Source organism: Homarus americanus, unplaced genomic scaffold (assembly GCF_018991925.1).
Source record: "Homarus americanus isolate GMGI-L3 unplaced genomic scaffold, GMGI_Hamer_2.0 scaffold16712, whole genome shotgun sequence".
In the NCBI taxonomy this organism is placed as follows: domain Eukaryota; kingdom Metazoa; phylum Arthropoda; class Malacostraca; order Decapoda; family Nephropidae; genus Homarus; species Homarus americanus.
In genome coordinates this window covers 6934391-6952616 of record NW_024757794.1, presented here as the reverse complement: position 1 = coordinate 6952616, position 18226 = coordinate 6934391, and the positions used below count along the sequence as shown (strand labels likewise).

Here is an 18226-nt window from a genome sequence, read left to right as displayed (position 1 = left end):
TCATCATTTAGCTTAGTAAGTTATGGTTATTAGTTGGCATACAGTGATAATGGTTATCATTATCACTTTCACATATGATATTATCCGTATCAAGAGCATTTCGAAGTTCATATCCTTATCAAACTCTTACTGGTCTTTAGTATCAATAAATTATGATTTTTATAGGTTCTCGATAGTCACTGAAGGCTGAGAACAATAAAATCTGACAAATATCGAATAGTCGATGCATGGAGGATACACGCAGGGCTCTCCTCTTCAAAGTGCATTACAGTATACGGTAGTAAGGACTTTGAATAAAGAAAAATGCAATTAAAGTTCCTCTCTGACAATCAATGAAGGATCAGTGGTAGAATACAAGCCACATGGTCTCTTTTAAGATGTTTTAATTAATTTTTATCTCAATTATATTTTGTCGTCCTAGATGATCTAATTACATGGTAGATGTCTATTTCAGCTGTCACAGGCTCTTGGTCAACTAATTTTTATTAGAGTCAAAGAAGATAGAAGAATTGAGTAAAGAATAAGAGATTAAGGATGGAAAACTAGCATTAAGTAGGAGGACAGTGTGATGTAAAGAAAATGCGAGAGACTGTTTCAGTAAGCCTCATTTAGTTTAGGTGAGGTTAGGGAAGTTAGGTAAGGTAAAGGTATTGTTTGAGGGAAAATGCTTCTTCTTTAAATATTTTCCTCCTAGTCAAGATTTTTTTCCACACTTGCACTGTAGCATTGGTATTTAGGTTAATATTTGGATGTCAAGTGCCACATTATAGATATTCATAGGTTTCCATACTGTACTTCTCTCTTCTTTCCATGCATTGTAGCTACTTCAAAAAAAATAAATCCTTGTGTTCTCTGGTTAGTTCACTTGCTGTGACAGCTCTTAATATTTTTGCACAAATTCTTACACAGGGTACAGTATTCTTTTAGTGCAAGTACTGTTGTTGGTGAGTGGTTGACTTTACAATAATAAAACTAGAATGCAGAATTTTTCACTCTCGGAAGTTCATTCTCTGCGCCTTGGAAGTGTAAACATGTATGTTGACAAGATATTAGAAAGGGTGCTCTTGATGGCCATCTTGACCAGATGAAAGTAGAATCAAAGAAATACTGTAGCAATATATATTTTTTTATTAATATAAAGTAAGGGCATTTTAATATTCAAATTATATAATGATAATTGCATACTACCATTTTCAGAAGCTCAGCTACTAAAGTTTAATAGTTTCAAGCTGCAGAATGAAATTTTTCTAAGACTTGATATGTGAAATGGAAGCATTCATATGTAATGATTGATCAACATTGCTTACAGAGGTTTTATAATGTATGAAGTTCTTAAGCTAAATGGATTTAATGAAATTCAAGAATTATGAGTCACCTAATTATATAGATTGATGGGAAAGTAATGGAAAACTTATTTAGATGAATGTATGAGTAAAGTACTGTATGTATGTTACAGATCTAAGTATGTTATGCCATGAGAGGGAGATAGAGAGAGAGAGAGAGAGAGAGGTGTGTGGGAGATTTTATTAGAATGTTGCACAGAAATAAAGTAAATGATAAAAAAAAATCAATTCTTTGTAGAAAAAAGTAGCGAGGTTGAGTTGGTGCTTACCTCTGTGTTTTTTAAATATATTTGATAAATCCTTTTGAGTGTCAGAATATGAGGATCTTTAATTGTTAGTGATGTTATGAAGCTCCACCAGTTCGAACACTCTGAGTATGTAAGGGTGTTTGGATTACAAAAGGAAGAAGAAAAGAGAACTTGTACTGGTATTGTCTTGGGCCATGACTTAAGTACATCCAGGAGAGCCCTGTAGGTTGTTACTGAACGTGATGATTCCACAGAATGGGCAGGAAGGGCACGCTCTCCTTTGTCCTTTTGCTTGGCGGCGTCGCTTGCTTCGTATCCGGATTTATCCCAGAAGGTAAACCCTGTGGGCAGACGGCAAACTTCAAGCCCACACCTACGCCACTTTACCCACGCAAAGCACACATGGTCCATGAAGGTGTATGAGGATTAATATGACTTTAACCAATCATTTCTCTTTTCCTTGTTTTTCATCAAAAACTCGAATTTTTTGTAACAAAATTTTTTTTCTTCAAATTATAGATGTAATTTCATTGTTTTTCTCAAATTGCATTAGTGACACATTTCGAAGACTTGCCAACACATCATTATCCAGGAACTTGCCAACATACTGAAACTGAAAACATACAATAAACATACAACCTTTAGCAGTTTCCTGCATTATGGACTACACGGTAATGCGAAAGGTATGTATGCTAGAGACTGTCTGTCAATTGAGAACATCCAAAGGAGGGCCACCAGACTAGTGCCTGCACTATGGCACCTCAGTTACCCTGAGAGATTAGAGCACCTGCAATTGCTTTGCCTATACTATACAGTAGGCAGGCAAGTGGTGACTTAATGGAAGTCTATAAACACCTCGGAGGACATTACTCAGTCGAGTATCCATGCCTGGATCTGGTGGATGCCTGCCCCACTAGTGGTCACAGCTTGAGGTTGAAGAATCCACAAGTTAAAAAATTGTCAGGGCAAACTTTTTCAGAGTGATGGTTGTGAACTCTTGGGACAATCTGCCAGAGAATGTTGTGGCGTCACTGAGTGTGAGCTCATTCAAGACCAGACATGACCAATACTGGTGCAGGTACAGATGCATCTTGGAACCAGAACATGCCCAGTACTTGCCAACAGTGCGTAACAGAGATGTAACTGACCACCCAAGCGGCTAACGAGCTGATCATTGGCGAAAAGAATAAAAGTAAAGTATAGTAAGGAAATAGTATCTACAGAACTAGTTTTGTACAAACTCGGGTAAAAATTTTCTCTTCCGAAGAAGATAAGCACTACCAGCAGCTATAAGATGATATAAACATATCAAATAAACAATAAAATCAAGGAACTGCAACTTTAATTTTAACTTTTAGAAGATTCTCACAACCATGTTTAACGGACTTCTGCTTCAACCAGAAATTTTTTTTTAGTTAATATCCATTGATAAGCATCTCATAAAATTCATTGTAGATAAACAGCAAAATTTATCTCGTGAGATCACAGATCTATTAGAGGCCTGACTGAGTTTGGTAGCTTTTACTGCATGTATGTTCTATGCTGAACCTATCGGAGCAGAAGCCGCATGAAGCCACATGATCAGCTCCTGTAGGGAGTAAAACAAATCTAGAATCAGTAGGCTAATCAGGATATTTGGCAGAGTTGGCAAGTAATCATTCTGTATTAGTAAAGATAATTGAACTATAATGAGCTTTGTGTAAATTATGCATAAAAAATCTTGCTACTTACAGTATAAGAGTAAATTTTGCATTATTCTGCATTTTGAATATTATATGAATACTTTTGTCATTTGTATATTGTCATTATCTTTGACTATTTTCATTGAATTGTTTATAAAATAAACTACTGGTAATACATTAAGGATGTTCTTATTAGTTTCAAGATACAAAATACAATTATATGTCACTATTAAACTCTTCAGTGATACCAAGGAAAGGAGATTGAATTTATTTGTATCAACACATGTTAATTACCCAGTACGCCCAAGTAACCTTAAAATAAATGGGAAAGACTAACACCAAACAATTATAAACATAGCGTAAAATGAGTAACAGCAGACAAGTTTATCAATGCCATAGTGTGGAGCGTGTTTAATGTGTCGTTTTGTGCCAATCATGGGTACTAATCCAACTGTACATTGTTCCTTGTCTAAATTATATGACATCTTTCAGCCAATTTCATCTTTTACAAATGTAGTCATTGTCATTGAACAATACTCTTGCAGTAATGTACTGTATTTTAGTTGGTGTCAAACTCATACATGAAGCACAAAACAACAATGGCGTGATCAGTTGAAAAAAAAATCCGGCACCAGACAAAAGAACCCTGATAATTTTCCATCATTATTTACCAGACTAGTTCATTGAATTTTTTCTGTCAATATGCCATATTTTTGTTCAAAATTCAATAAGTTAATATGTTTATTAGTTGATTTTAGTTTAACAATTCTTAAAATTCATCTTGGGTTCTCCTTGAAGCAGAATATGGGTAAGTAGAAGTATTATCATCACTGTAGCTACAAAATGAGGGTATTGCCACAGTAATCTTGTGAGGAGTAAGCCATCATGATATTACCTTAAGAAATTCATAAAGATAGTTCACTTTCAGTAAGTTGTGTTCACAACAATTGCCAAGTTACTAAAATATCAATGTCTTTATGCACTTAAGGCAGAAGTTTCATGGACTTAGTCATTCCTGGGGATCAGTGTGGCATTACTGCTCTCTTGTCTTGTGGCTGGTATCAGGCTAAATGGTGGTTATTAATTTGGCTGCAAATCTCATTATGGTTTATTTCTGTGTCATCAGTTAACATAGACATTTGCTGCAGCATTAAGCTATTTGTTAAAGTAATTGTTTTTATGTATATACAGTATGTATATATATATATATATATATATATATATATATATATATATATATATATATATATATATATATATATATATATATATATATATATATATATATATATATATATATATATATATGTATATATATGTATATATGTGTGTATGTATGTATGTATGAGTAAAGTTCTATATACTGTATGGGTTAAATTCTTTTGTTATTTCTTGCACCTATTCCTCTCAATTTAATTTGGAATGGATTAAAACTAATACAGAGTAGATGAAAAAATAAATTTTTCATAAAGTCTGGTGTCAGCTGATGACATTGTCTTAGTTGCTCAAGATTCACATGACTAAACTTGGAAGCTTCCTCTCTTCACTCTTATGTTCAACTGACCATGAGCAGCAGAGGGAGTCATACAATTTGTTTCATACCTCGCTTAAATGTTATCAAAGTTGCTGTTACCACACTTGGCAAAATTTAGTTTCTATAGTAAATGGACACATTGGTTTTATCTTTTAAGTGTTTCAGCTATAAGTCAAGACACTGGAGAGGAACAGGAGTGTCCGCTTTAACTTCCTCTGTCAACTTGAAAGTTGGTCATTGCTTATATTTTGGCTCAAATATGCCAATCAAATTTTTTGGGACATATGATGAATAATGACTTTCCCTGCTCCTGAAGATTGGAAGAAGCCTAAGAAATTCAAAATAAAGCTGAAAATGAAGGCTATTGTTTGCAAGCAATCTTTTTAAAAGTTTTGATTCTATTACTCCTGGTGCTAGAGAAATAATGTATTTTTTCTTTATTGGCACTACATTAAATTGATGCAGTATGCATAACCAATAGTGAACTTCCTCAGTACTACACAGATTCAGTATACTGTACTTGGCCTTCAGTTTACCTTCAGTATGAACACTAATTTCCTTCATCAATGCTTGGGAGTTTCCAACAATCCATAAAGAGCATTCAGTGATAGATTGTATCTTATTGAAGGTAAAAATTAAAACATAGCATAAGTACCTGCACAAATGAGATGCAGTTCAAACTAAGTCAATTTATATAGTGATATGATTCATTGCAGAATACAAAAGGTTTATGAAATTGTTTGGAAACAATAGTTGTATATACAGTACAGTAGTTAAATCCACCATCTTTACTGAACCAGCAGATGTATAGAGTTTTTCCACCCCTATGATTGTTTAATCTTGGTTTTCTCTCCATTTTTTATGATAGACCTTGGATGGTTGATTGTAACTCTGAGCCTGGTGGGTAAGTTTGGAATTGCTGCTGCTTTTGCCATTGTGTATGTCTACTCTGCGGAGATCTTCCCGACTGAATACCGGAGTGTGGGAATAGGTGCCTGTTCCATGTGTGCTCGAGTTGGAGGGATCCTTGCACCTTTTATTTCCAACTTGGTAAGTAAATACTGTAGACAGAAGCTTGTTCACTTACATTCAAGATACCGTACCTAGAAACCACCATAAAAAACTACACATCCAGTACTTTAAGATATTATAAAAGAGATATTAATGAAGGTTTATTTAATAAGAACGGACCTTTATAAAATATAAGAACATAAAAATGAAGGAAGCTGCAGTGGGCCTATTGGCCCATACTGGGCAGTCTCGTTTGCACCCCCATCACTCATATATCCATCCAACCTCTATTTGAAGCTATCTGGCATATTTGAGTTAATGATGATATTTGGTAACTTGTTCTACTCATCCACTACTCTATTCCCAAACCAATGTTTACCTATCTCACGCCTAAATCTAAATTTGTCTAATTTAAAGCCATTGCTACGAGTTCACTCCTGGTTGGATAGTTCGAGTACCTTTGTTATATCATATTTGTGGAACCGTGACTTCCATTTATATACCTTGATCATATCACCCCTCACTCTACGTCTCTTGAGGGAGTGCAAATTAAGATGCTTTAACCTGGTTCTGTACTCAAGGTTCCTAATGCCCGGGATTATTCTTGTCATTCTCCTCTGTATTCCTTCTAAGGATTCTATATCCATTTTGTAGTACGATGACCAAAACTGAACTGCATAATCCAAGTGAGGTTTCACTAGCGCAAGATGTAGTTTTAGGATAACCTCGCTAGTTTTGTAACTAACACTCCTTTGTATGAACCCATGTACTGTGCTCGCCTTGTTATGAGCAAACACACATTGTTGTCTTAGTTTAAGATTCGTACTTATTATTACCCCTAAATCTTTCTCAGTCAGATTTCTCTATATCATTGTTGTTCATCTGATATCTGGTTTCTCTGTTTACATCTCCTAGACTAAGTACTTTACATTTGTCCACATTAAATTTCATCTGCCATTTTTAGACCATGAGAAAAACTTGTTTAGACCTTCCTGTAGTACTGTGGTGGCCTCGGCAGATTGAATTACATGCCTAGTCCTGTTTGGTCTTTTATAAACTTTGTAAAATTGTATCTACTTCAGTGGCTTACCCACATTGATGAATATATAAATCACTCCCATAAAGTACAGTAAATGGAAAACAATTGGAAAATGCAAAGTTTTAATCTTGTGGAAACATGACACACTGACACCCTGCTGAAAGGGCAACCATAGTAATTTGAAAATAAATTATACCTAAGAAAAATTCTAAATTAGTCATATCCTGCTAAATTTAGCTTTTTGAGAATTGAGTACTGTACGTACTGTAAAATGGATAGAGAGGGCTGTGCCATCTGATGATATTATTGCACTGTTGTACTTAATCTGTTTGTTGTTTAAGAAGTATGGGTTACCATGGCTCCTGTAACAATCACATGACTATTATTAGTATTGTGCATTAATGACGCATCTTTATTTCTTCAACAGGCCAATACCTATAAGCCACTACCACTTTTCATCTTTGGTGTCCTGTCCATAATCTCAGGCTGTTTAATTGTCTTATTACCTGAGACTGTTGGCTGTGAATTACCACAGACTCTGCAGGAGAGTGAAATGTTTGGCAGGTGAGTAATTTGGACTATCTTTAGTGGTATGGATATGTTGAATGCTTGATGAATACTGTATTAGGCTGTAACATTTTCCAGTAATGCAGTCAAATGTAGAGGGGATGGGTAAACTGTGTTAAGAGATGGATGGAGTCAGTAGTGCTTTGATAAGGTTGAGAAATATGACACTGCTGTCTACCAAAGGGACCGCACACAGGCATGAACGTTTATGTTTAACTAGAAATGTGTGAAATGTTATTCCTTGAATGAAACCTTTTAGTAAGCAGTAAGTACTGGAAATCAATTATGAAGAAATAAAAGGGATGTGAAAGTTTTACTACACAATACTTCACCTTGTATGGGTTGATAATAAATGTCATCATCCTCATCACTACTCTTTTCATTGGTATACCTCCCCCCTTGAGCTAATAAACTATTCCAATTAAACCATTTTTAACAATGTGAAAATAAATAATAATAACGAAAAGGGAAAAAAAATAAAAATAGCATCACTAATTGAACAGTAAGCTCATCACGAACATACAGAAAAATATTAATTATCTCGTATTTCAACAATACGTTGGTATGTTTAGTTCAAATTTGTACTCTTCCCCCCCTCCCCTTAGCAAATTTCTGGGTACGCCACGGACTCTTCTACGGTCATAGACACACTTACGTGGGTTATTCATGGTTACGCGATGCCTGCTTCCCCTGCTGCATAGTCTCCTGTAGCTTCTCCCTTCAGTAATTTCTCACTACTTCTACCCATGTCATTCTTTGCTTACCCTTAGCTCTTCCCCTCTACAAATTTAAACTCTTGCATCTCTTGACCCAGTTGGTCAACTGTTTTCTCTATGCATGGCAGAACATTTCAGCCTACCGCTACAAAAATCTTGCCAGTAGTCTTAATATCCAATTGCCCTCTTAGCTCTGAACAGGGTTTCCTATTTTTTAAGGTCACATTATACGTCCATCTCCCCATCCTCATACATTGATTGGCTAGCTCTAGCTTACATTTCATCCTCTTTAACTGCCCATGTTTTACTGCCATGCAACATCACACTTCTTACAGTGGTTGCATACATCTCTCCTTTCACATAAGGAGAAGGTCCTCTTGCAATTAATAAAACAACAGCTCTCTAAACTTCCTCCAGTCCTTCTGACTCCTGTAGCTGAGGAAGCTTCACTTCCAACTTTGTTCATGTCACCCAGGTAGCAGAACTCAATGACACATGAGGCCACATGATTACCTGCACATACAGCACACTTAAAGTCAGCCACATCCTGCAGTCTCTTGTGTACCTGCCTTCCACAGTACAGTAGAATGTCGATATAACACGAGATACGTTCCAAGAATTGGTCGCTTTAAACCGAATTCGCACTAAATCAAAGTGTTGTTCAAATCGAATAATTTAGTTTGGTACTTGAGAGAAACACAAAATGCTAAAAAGACTGAGAGTCTACTCAGATGCACCTCAGCCCATCTCCTAGAATAAACAAAACATTGTTTTTTGTACAGGTTGTACCTCTCTAGTCCGGCATTCTGTGGTCCGGAAACTCCCGTGGTCCGGAACGATTTTAGTTTGTCCAATAGGTAGATAGGCAGCTTTTTTTTTTTTCTTTTTTTTTACTTATCTGAATTATTATTATTATTACAGGATCATTAAATTTTTGCCCCTCAGGCCCTAATGTGGGTCAGTGACCTATTCCCGGGTGGGCTAATCCCCTTAATAAAAATAAAAAGTCGCAGGAAATTAAGGTTTGTTTACATCCGGCAGTTCGGCTGCTCTCTCTCTCTCTCTCTCTCTGCTAGTCTATACAGAGTACAACATTTAACCCTTCAATATATATGAGCAGTAAATAAGTATTGCTTTCATATTCTTATGTAGAGTAATGACGATATATTTTCACATGTGCGCACTTACATACGAGCAGTCTCACTTTTTTTTTTACCATTAATGGTTAGCTACTTATATTGTTCCATTTATTAACATTAAATAACATTACAGGTACTTCAAGCAACCATATTCATTTTTTACATTAATTTTACTACAGCTAAACTCAGGGTCTTATTTTCTTCAGTTTTATATGTAGAACCAATCAGTCACTGGTTTCGTAAGCTTTAACATAAACAATGCCGGCAGCCGTCTCGTCTCCTCTAATATTCCACGTATTATTAATAAATTGTATTGTTAATTTTGCACACACGTACATTAATTCAATAAAAACAAATTCAGAAACATTAATTAAAATATATATGAACAGTAAATAAGTGTTGTTTTCATATTCTTATGTAAAGTAATGACGATATGTTTTCACGTGTGCGCATGCGCACTTACATATGCGATCTCTCTTTTTCTTTACCATTATCGTTAGCTACTTCTATTGTTCCATTTATTAACATTAAATAACATTACTTAAAACAACCATATTAATTTTACTACAGCTACAACCAAGGTCTTATTTTCTTCAGTTTTATATGTAGAACCAGTCAATCACTGGTTTTGTAATCAACGAAAACAATGCTGTGTCATTTCCTCATGTGTTTTAATTTTCTACGTATTATTAATGAATTGTATTGCTCATTTTGCACACATAAACATTAATTCAATAAAAAAGACATTCAGTAATAAACAATAATGAATCTTTTGTACATAAGAGAAATGACGCTGTTTACACGATTATGCACGTCGTCTGCACGTTGGCGGGCCGTTCAAACCCATCGAAATTCAAGTTTCCGCCGTCAAAATTTTTATTTATTTATTTTTTTGTGTGTTCCAATAAAATACGTTAAGAATTAAAAACTCGCGAAATTTGAGAAGCTACTATACGACATTTAACCCTTCAATATGTCTTCAAAGAGACCATGACGCAGAGAAAGTGGTGCTAGTGCTTCCAGGCATAAGCACAAGTCACTATCTATCCAGGAAAAGGGTGAATTTCCATGGTCCGGCAATTTCCATGGTCCGGCACCGGTCAGGTCCCGAGGTTGCCGGACTAGAGAGGTACAACCTGTAGTATTATGCTAAAACAAACACTCATAAATCAACACGGCTAAAATTAAGGTACGCGAAATGGTCTGTTTATTAGCGATCAGCTGATGTGAGAGGGTGGTCGCGCCGGCGCCGCGCTCCACCTGCCTCTCGTCTGACTCACTAAGCACTTTCACTTTCCTCTCAACTTAGTTTTTAATTACTTAATGCTATCAAAAATAGATTTTCACTCAACTTTACTTAGGCAATTCATCCTCTGAAGATGCAGAGCCCAACTCGACCAGCTCATCATCCACATCACTCCAAATTGGCGCCCCCACACTTGAAGCACCATTTCCTTGCTGTAGTGCTTCCAGCACCTTGATTTTCTGCTTCAGTGTAATTGCTTGCCTTGATTTCATGGTCTTTGGGGTAGTTAATGATGTAGTGGCTGGCCTCTTGGACATAGTGGGGATGGTTGATGCACGTGGTAGGAGATAGTGTCACACAATATGTCCGTTCACTAGAGCATCAGTGCGCGAATTGAGGATGTGGGAGGGTGGCGGGCAGCCATGTAGCGTGCCCAGAGATGCGTCTGGCGGTAAACATTAGGCGTGAAATTTAAAATAGTGTGTATTTCCATATGATGCGCCAGATTGACTCGAGTAAAATAGGAAAGATTCGCTTTAAATTAATACGTTGTCCTTAATTGTGGGTGTCGCTTTAAATAAATAATTTTAAATTGAATTGCTTTAAATTTACGTTCTACTGTACTGCCTATTATTGAATTCCTATCAACACCTTTCTTAAAGACAGCATGTGGTCATTTTCTCCACTTCCCACCACAAGTCCTTCACACATGTCACATGCACTATCATACCCTTTGACTCCATAACATCCTTCTATTTTTTTTATTTCTCTGCCACCTCTTCAAAGAATAGACCAGTTGCCAAAATGGCTAGAAAGTTGATAAATGGTCAAATGATAAATAAATAAACCTTATCTGTTGTCAACACTTAAGTTACTTTTTGCTTTTACTTTTATCCTCTTCGCCACTGATCGGCTTAGCCGCTGGGGCGATCGGTCACGACTCTTTTCCTTTATATTCTTCACCAAAAGGTCGGCTCGCTAGGGCCGCCTGTAGGACGTGGTCACGCTCTCTCACATGCAAGAGACTGTTGGCAGGGGTCACTGCTATGTAACTGCCCTGAATGTACCTGAACCCGCCCAGTGCTGGCTTTGCCTCTCTGGCACACCTGCAGCTCACACACTTTCTGGTAGATTGTTCCAAGAGCTATAACCCCAATTCAAAAAAAAGTTTGCCCCACGGCTCTCCGTGACCAGTGCTTCAATCTTGGAGCCAGGACCTCAGTGAAGGCCCGCCAGCTCAAGTATAATACACCAAACCAGAAGTCTCCTGAGATTATAAACCCCAACCAGGTCCTCCCTGTCAGCATGGTTAGCAAGTTCAGGCCAACTCAGAGTAGCTGAGATGTCAAGTGCAGGCACCAGCCAGGCCCTCCCTTGAACATTTTCAACCAACTGACAGTCCCTAGCATATCTCTTTAGGACCAGATGGGGCATGCACCCAGATGGGAAGCACTTCACTCCTGAAGATCAAGCCGAGAATGGATCAGCCTGAGATATTCCACGACCTTTCCTTATAAGGACCATAATTTATTTGCCTGATTTCTTACCTTTCTTCCTCACAATGGGCCCAGTGTCTCAGCTCATTGTCAACATACACACCTAGGTCCTTCTCACACACAGTCTCAACACATTTTTCTTCATCCCGTTAAATATATATTCTCATGGTACCCAGGTGCATCCTCTAAGCACTGTGATATTGAACTTGCAAGTCATTCCTTCGACCATTCCTGAGTACCCACAGAGTAACTTGCAGCGCTCTTCACAGTCCGCTGGTTTTAATTTCCGAATAACTTAAGGCCATCAGTAAACATTTGTATGGAGAGTGTATTAAACGCCAGGCATAATACGAGAACAAACAAACCAAAATACGGCCCAACATCATTCTGCAATTCCCCACTTGTTACAGGTACAGATGACGATTTCAGGCCATTAATCACCACACACATTGCTGCGCCTATAAGGAGCCCTTATCCACGCTGTGACATTTCCGACTCAGACTCTTCCAGTTTGATTTCAATTTCGGGGGCACAACGTTTCAAAGCCTTGGTAACCTAGGTAAACACACGATATTACTCACCCTGTTCTAGAATATGGGTCCAAATATCCAACACTTTATACTGTGTCAAGCAAGAGCGCCTGTAAGTATAAAACCGTGTTGGCAATCTTTGGTTGTTTTAGTAGATGTTCCATCACTGCATCTCTGATAATACTCTCAAGTATTTCTTTGTATATATTATTATGCTTTCAGTCAGCCCACTGCTCCAAGAGGTTAATTGTGGAGTGCCCATCGCCTCTTGAAGATAGGACTACATAAGCCACTTCTTTCCATTCAATGGGGACCATTTGTTCATCCAGGCGGATGGCAAACACAGAATCTTCTAGGGCTTTGGGTAAGCTCACAGACAGCCCTTAAGAATTTAGATGCACTGATGTCAGGTCCAGACTCAAGGACCTTTTAGGCCTGACAGTTTATTTCTAATACCCTCTTCTCAGAATACTGGTGTCCCACCATTCCTCAAACGCAGAAGGTTGCATCCTCTAGAAATTATCTGAGGAAAAGAAGCTGTTCAATGCTCAGCGATCCTGGCTGTAATCTACAGAATTCACCATCTCTCAAGCCCTCACCATACTTACTGCTTAATTTCCCTGACTTTGCATAGCTGTAAAACTTCGGCTTGACTCGACCTCACAGGTAACCAGCCTTTTGAACTCTTTTCAGCCCTCCTATACTCATTCGCTATTTCGGTTTCATACATCCTCCTGTCTTGCTCATCGCCAATCTAAACCCACGCTCTTGAATTTTCGTTTCTTTAATTTTATTTGATCACCGTGATGGACGTTCGTATGGGTAGGATCCTCTTATTCTGTAAAGCACCGGTTTATTCGGTATATATTTATCGATCAAATGGGTCATTTTACTAGTTATGATATTCAGCGAGGTCTGCGTTTGCACCATTGTCAGCCAGTTGATGTCTCATTCTCTCATATCCCATTGTAATTTTGTAACATTTTGCACCTTGGCCTGGCCTCTTATCTTGAACTAGGTAACAGTTAAATTTGGCCCACAACACTGTATGGTGACTGGTGCCAACTGGGCAAGGTAGCCCAGGCTTGGCCACCACCTCCTCATGGTGATGGGAGGTCAAGTGGTTGCATGCCGGGTTCCCCTGTAATGTGTCGGCCTCACATGCTGGAACAACAGAAAATTTATCTCCTCAGTGAGTTTTCACAAAAGAGCAGCAGTATCACGAGTCCTGCCGCCCGGGCTGACTCTGTTTCTCCAGCTCATGTCGCCATAGTTAAAGTCCCCCATGATAAGGAGGTGGCTGGGGTTTACATCGCCGCATTATGATGGGAAGGTTCTCAAGTCTTTGATTTAGTAATACACTGGATCTGTAGATACACCTTGACGCATAAGTAAGTCCTCCCTTTAATTCTAGACTTCTTACACCACTTGGACTCTTCAAAGACATCCTTCCCTCTGTACCCTGCCTGGCTGCCTAATAGTCTTAGTTCTTAGCTGAGATAACCACATCTCCCCTCCTGCAGGATTTTGATAGGTTCGTAAATGAGTCATATCCAGCAATACTGAACTCACATTCCTCTTCTGGCTTTATTCTCTCAAGTTTCTGTACACATGGTTCTTCACAACTCACAATATCTTGTTGGTGTAATTTCTTAGTAGTGCTCAAATCCTCCTCTTATCCAGGAACGTGTCGCATAGGTGTTTGATATTCAAGCCAGAATTTGTTCTCGGTAACGCTCTCTGTTTCAGGGGGTAATGAAACCTTTCTCCACCCACATTCTCGGGCCAGGCATTGCCATAATTGTATTTTGCAGGGTGTGGTTAAAACTTCATTACTACACGGCGCTGTTTTCCTGGGCTGTCCCGGTAGGCCTGGCCCAGTGCAGATTAGTAGATATTAGAATCTTGCAATAATGCCTCTAACACCCTGGTATAAAGAAGGGAGCTCAAGACGCTCAGGACCCCTACTTTCACCTTAAATTCACCCATATTTTCACAGTGGTTCTCGAGTCCTCATACAATTCTATAAACAATTGCACACGGCAATCCTTGACCACTATCTTTCTCCTCGCTCACTGTACTACAGTACCTCCCGTGGTACTGTCCCATATAAATACATTCTTTGGGGTTAATACTTTCCATAAATCTCTTGCTATAGTCCTCATTTAACTTGATGAAGGCTGACAGTGCAAGTCTGCTGCTTGGCTGAGTTATTGGTGAGCTTCCTGCTTGGTCAAATATTTTGCATTCTTAAATGATGTTAGGAGACCTTATTGATTTTATTTTTTTTTTGAGGAGAGATTTAAAAGCTAAATATTTACATTTTTTCAGTGACCAGCCAATCTGGTACTTTTCCTGTTTCGGCAAACGCAAAGACGAATCATCATCATCTAAACAAGGTGAAACCGAAGATGACCAGAGAGTTTAACCAAGATAGCAAGACTACATTCATAAGAAGCTTTTAGAATGTTTATTTTTCAGTACTGTAATAGTCTTGCTTATTAAATATTGAGGAAAAATAAGTTTTGTATACTGTATTGCAGCATACTGTATTATAATCATGCATCTCTATAATTTTATAATACGAAGAGATGTCAACCATAAGTGTAAGTATTATAAAATTATAGCTTGTTACTGAATATGTATTGTACAGTACCCGTCATATACTTCTCACATTTAAGGATTTCTTTTGTTTTGTTTGGGTCATTTAGCATTAAAATGATTGATACAGTACGGTAAGTTGTGTTACACTCATGAAAATTTAGCTCATTAAAATATGGCTTAATGGGATGTCAGGCCAATGGGCCCCACTCACACTGCCACACACATTTTTACAACAATGAAAAGAAAATACTTTTTACAAAATTTACTACCCTTGGTTGAATTAATTGTTATTTAGGACTATAGGATTTTTTGTTTTTTTTCTTATTTGTATGTGAAAGATCTTGACATGTTGACCTCATAATGAATTTCATTATAAATCTGATTATAAAAATAATGTGATGATCCAGCAGACTTCATAACAGTAATACTGTATTGTACGTAACTTATCACAAAAGTTTTTTGTTAGATTTTATGAATGTTTGCAGCTCATACACATCTGGGTGAATGAAATTTAATACATACTCATACAGTATTTCATGTTGCAATGGAATTATTAATTTAAGCTGTTACAGTATATAATGATGACTGGTTGGCCACATCAGCATTACAATTTCATGTGATGGACAGGCACCTCGGACTACCTAAGCTGTCATTTAGAAAGTAATATTTTCTCTAACACTGTCAGTTATATCTTGTGCAAATACATCTACCTCTCTTTTTGTCTCTGTGTAGCCTTCATGTTTATCCTTAGTGCAACAAGTAACTAAAACTTCTTTATTCTTGTGGTAGCTAAACCAGGATACATTTTTGTTTCAGCAGTTGTATTAATTAGGATTCCATATTAATTAGTCTTGGATATTTAACACTTGAAGATGTGGGTATGCTCAATAGTTCAAGTGTTTTAGTAAGGATTCTGCCAGTCACCTTACACTTAATACAGAAAAAGAGGTGTATGTGTTGTAGATAGCTACAGTATATAGGTAGGTGTTTGAAGCCAGAAAAGGAGAACTCTGTACAATATCTGTAATTAGTCTTCCTGAAGGGTTTCTTTGTTATAGTACTGCATAGTTAAGTTTTATATAATCATTGAGTAAACTCTAATGTGGAAAAATGGAAGTAAAAAGTCATCAAAATTAGTGTAATAATTTTTTTAAAGATACTTTTAAGAATGTTAGGTAAATTTTGTATTACAGTACAGTACTTGTATTGCATTTTTAGTAATCTAAAAAAAATGAAATTGTGAAATCATCGAGACCAAAACAGGGTGACCTGTAATATATACGATATCTTAGACATGTTTATTGTGTTTTTATACTTTTTCACTATATATATATAATGTATTTTTGTATATCTGTCCTCTACCAGTGAAGCCAGACTGGGCAATAGAATTTCCATCCCCTGCATATTCATTATTCTGTATGTCCATCTGTATTTCTATTTGTCCGTCCGTCCCAAAAAGTCAACGTGCAAAACTGGCAAATACATTTTTCATTTTGTATTAAATACTAGAGCAATGGGCCATCAATGTACACAAGAATCTGTTTTTCTGTATTAGGTAAGAAGATTGCTGGTAACCATCTGGTAGGGGACAAGTACTGCCATGGAATACTGCTTGTTAATATTATTATTTTGACCATTCTTCCACATTTAGGTTCAAAGTGAGACTATTATGACCCATCATGGATTCTCATTTGTAAACATTTATAGACAGTATTTACATTGTTGTGTAATTCATATGCAAAGAATTGCATCTTTAGCTGTGAAACAAAATAGAATTCTTAGAATAAACTTGCTATTGTTTAAATCATAAAATTCAGTTATTCAGCCAGAATAATAATATAGCCATACTCATATGTACTGTGCACCTGTATTACAATATGCATATATTGAATGACCAGTGATTATTACTACAATACAGTACAGTATTAAAAATTGAGCTGAATGTAGGACATCATCAATTCATACTGAACAAACATCAGCGTTAGTCAGACTATAAATTTTTAAATCTTTGATGGAGAGGATTTACTCTCTAAAAAGCAAATGCATTCAGATCCTCTGATGCAGGATAACTTAATAAATAGTAATGTCATTATCATCATAAAATATTGTACATGCTTGTCAGAAGAAGGTTGAGACATTTTAACCATGGTTACTTATTTACCCAAAAGTCTTTTGTATCACAACCCTTAAATGTTCATTTAAATTGCATTTGGATATTTTTGGATATTAAATATTTTTTGTTCAAGTCGGAATGCGACGCTCAGCAATGTTACCTAGGTATGTTAATTACCAGCTAACTCGCTTGAGCCAACATGCAAACTGATTAAAACATCCTAATAATTAGCAAGTAATATTAGGAGGACACATCACCTGGCATTTAATTGCAATACTCAAGCCCCCCTCCCCTTCACCCCCACCATACTCATCGATAGCCAATCTCTTGGCGATTCAACAATAAATACACATGAAGGAGAGCTCCATGATTTGTGTTGTAATTGCTGAAATACTAAACTCGCGGATTTTATATATAGATATTTGTACTTATTAGCACAGTGATGAAGTAAAGTGGCTGATACATTATGTCTCTCCAATTTATTGTATTTGGGACATTTATCACGAACTCTGGTCAGCATCTTGGCAACCACAACACTTCTGCTTTGTGAAGTCGTTTAGATCGTTGGCTGACTATTCCTTACACTTTTAAGTCCTTTCGTTGAATGTATTTCAGCGCCTCCCAGGCTTTCGTCTTCACTGAAAGAATATGAATATATCTATTTATATATACATATATATGTATACTATTTACGGTTTTCTTTACATACAGTATTCACGTGCTAATATGAATGCCATGACTGTCTCTCTTCCTACTCTTATGTTAGTTCACAAAAACCTTTGGGCTTCACGCCCTCAGTTTCTAATTGCTCTCAGCATAAAGGCCAGAGTTGAGTTTTCTGCCATAACTTTATTTTTATTGATGTCCTCAGTAATAGGGTTCAGCCTTTCGAGCAAACTTTTGAAGGCTGCGGTTTCGCATTTCCTTCGAATATTTGACCTTCAGTCTTCTAACAATC

General features: G+C 37.0%; 1 protein-coding gene across 7 annotated transcripts in view; it reads left to right on the top strand.

The window, feature by feature from the left end:
* Positions 1-17298, top strand: part of LOC121857807 (organic cation transporter protein-like) — a 167583-nt gene extending 150285 nt beyond the window's left edge. For all 7 annotated transcript variants that reach the window (XM_042354042.1, XM_042354040.1, XM_042354041.1 and 4 more), the window contains 4 exons: positions 1846-1925; positions 5676-5857; positions 7285-7421; positions 14883-17298. In XM_042354042.1, coding sequence (XP_042209976.1) covers positions 1846-1925; positions 5676-5857; positions 7285-7421; positions 14883-14979 — 496 coding nt within the window. In that variant the 3' untranslated portion in view covers positions 14980-17298. The remainder of the gene's footprint in view (positions 1-1845; positions 1926-5675; positions 5858-7284; positions 7422-14882) is intronic.
* Positions 17299-18226: the final 928 nt, after the last annotated feature.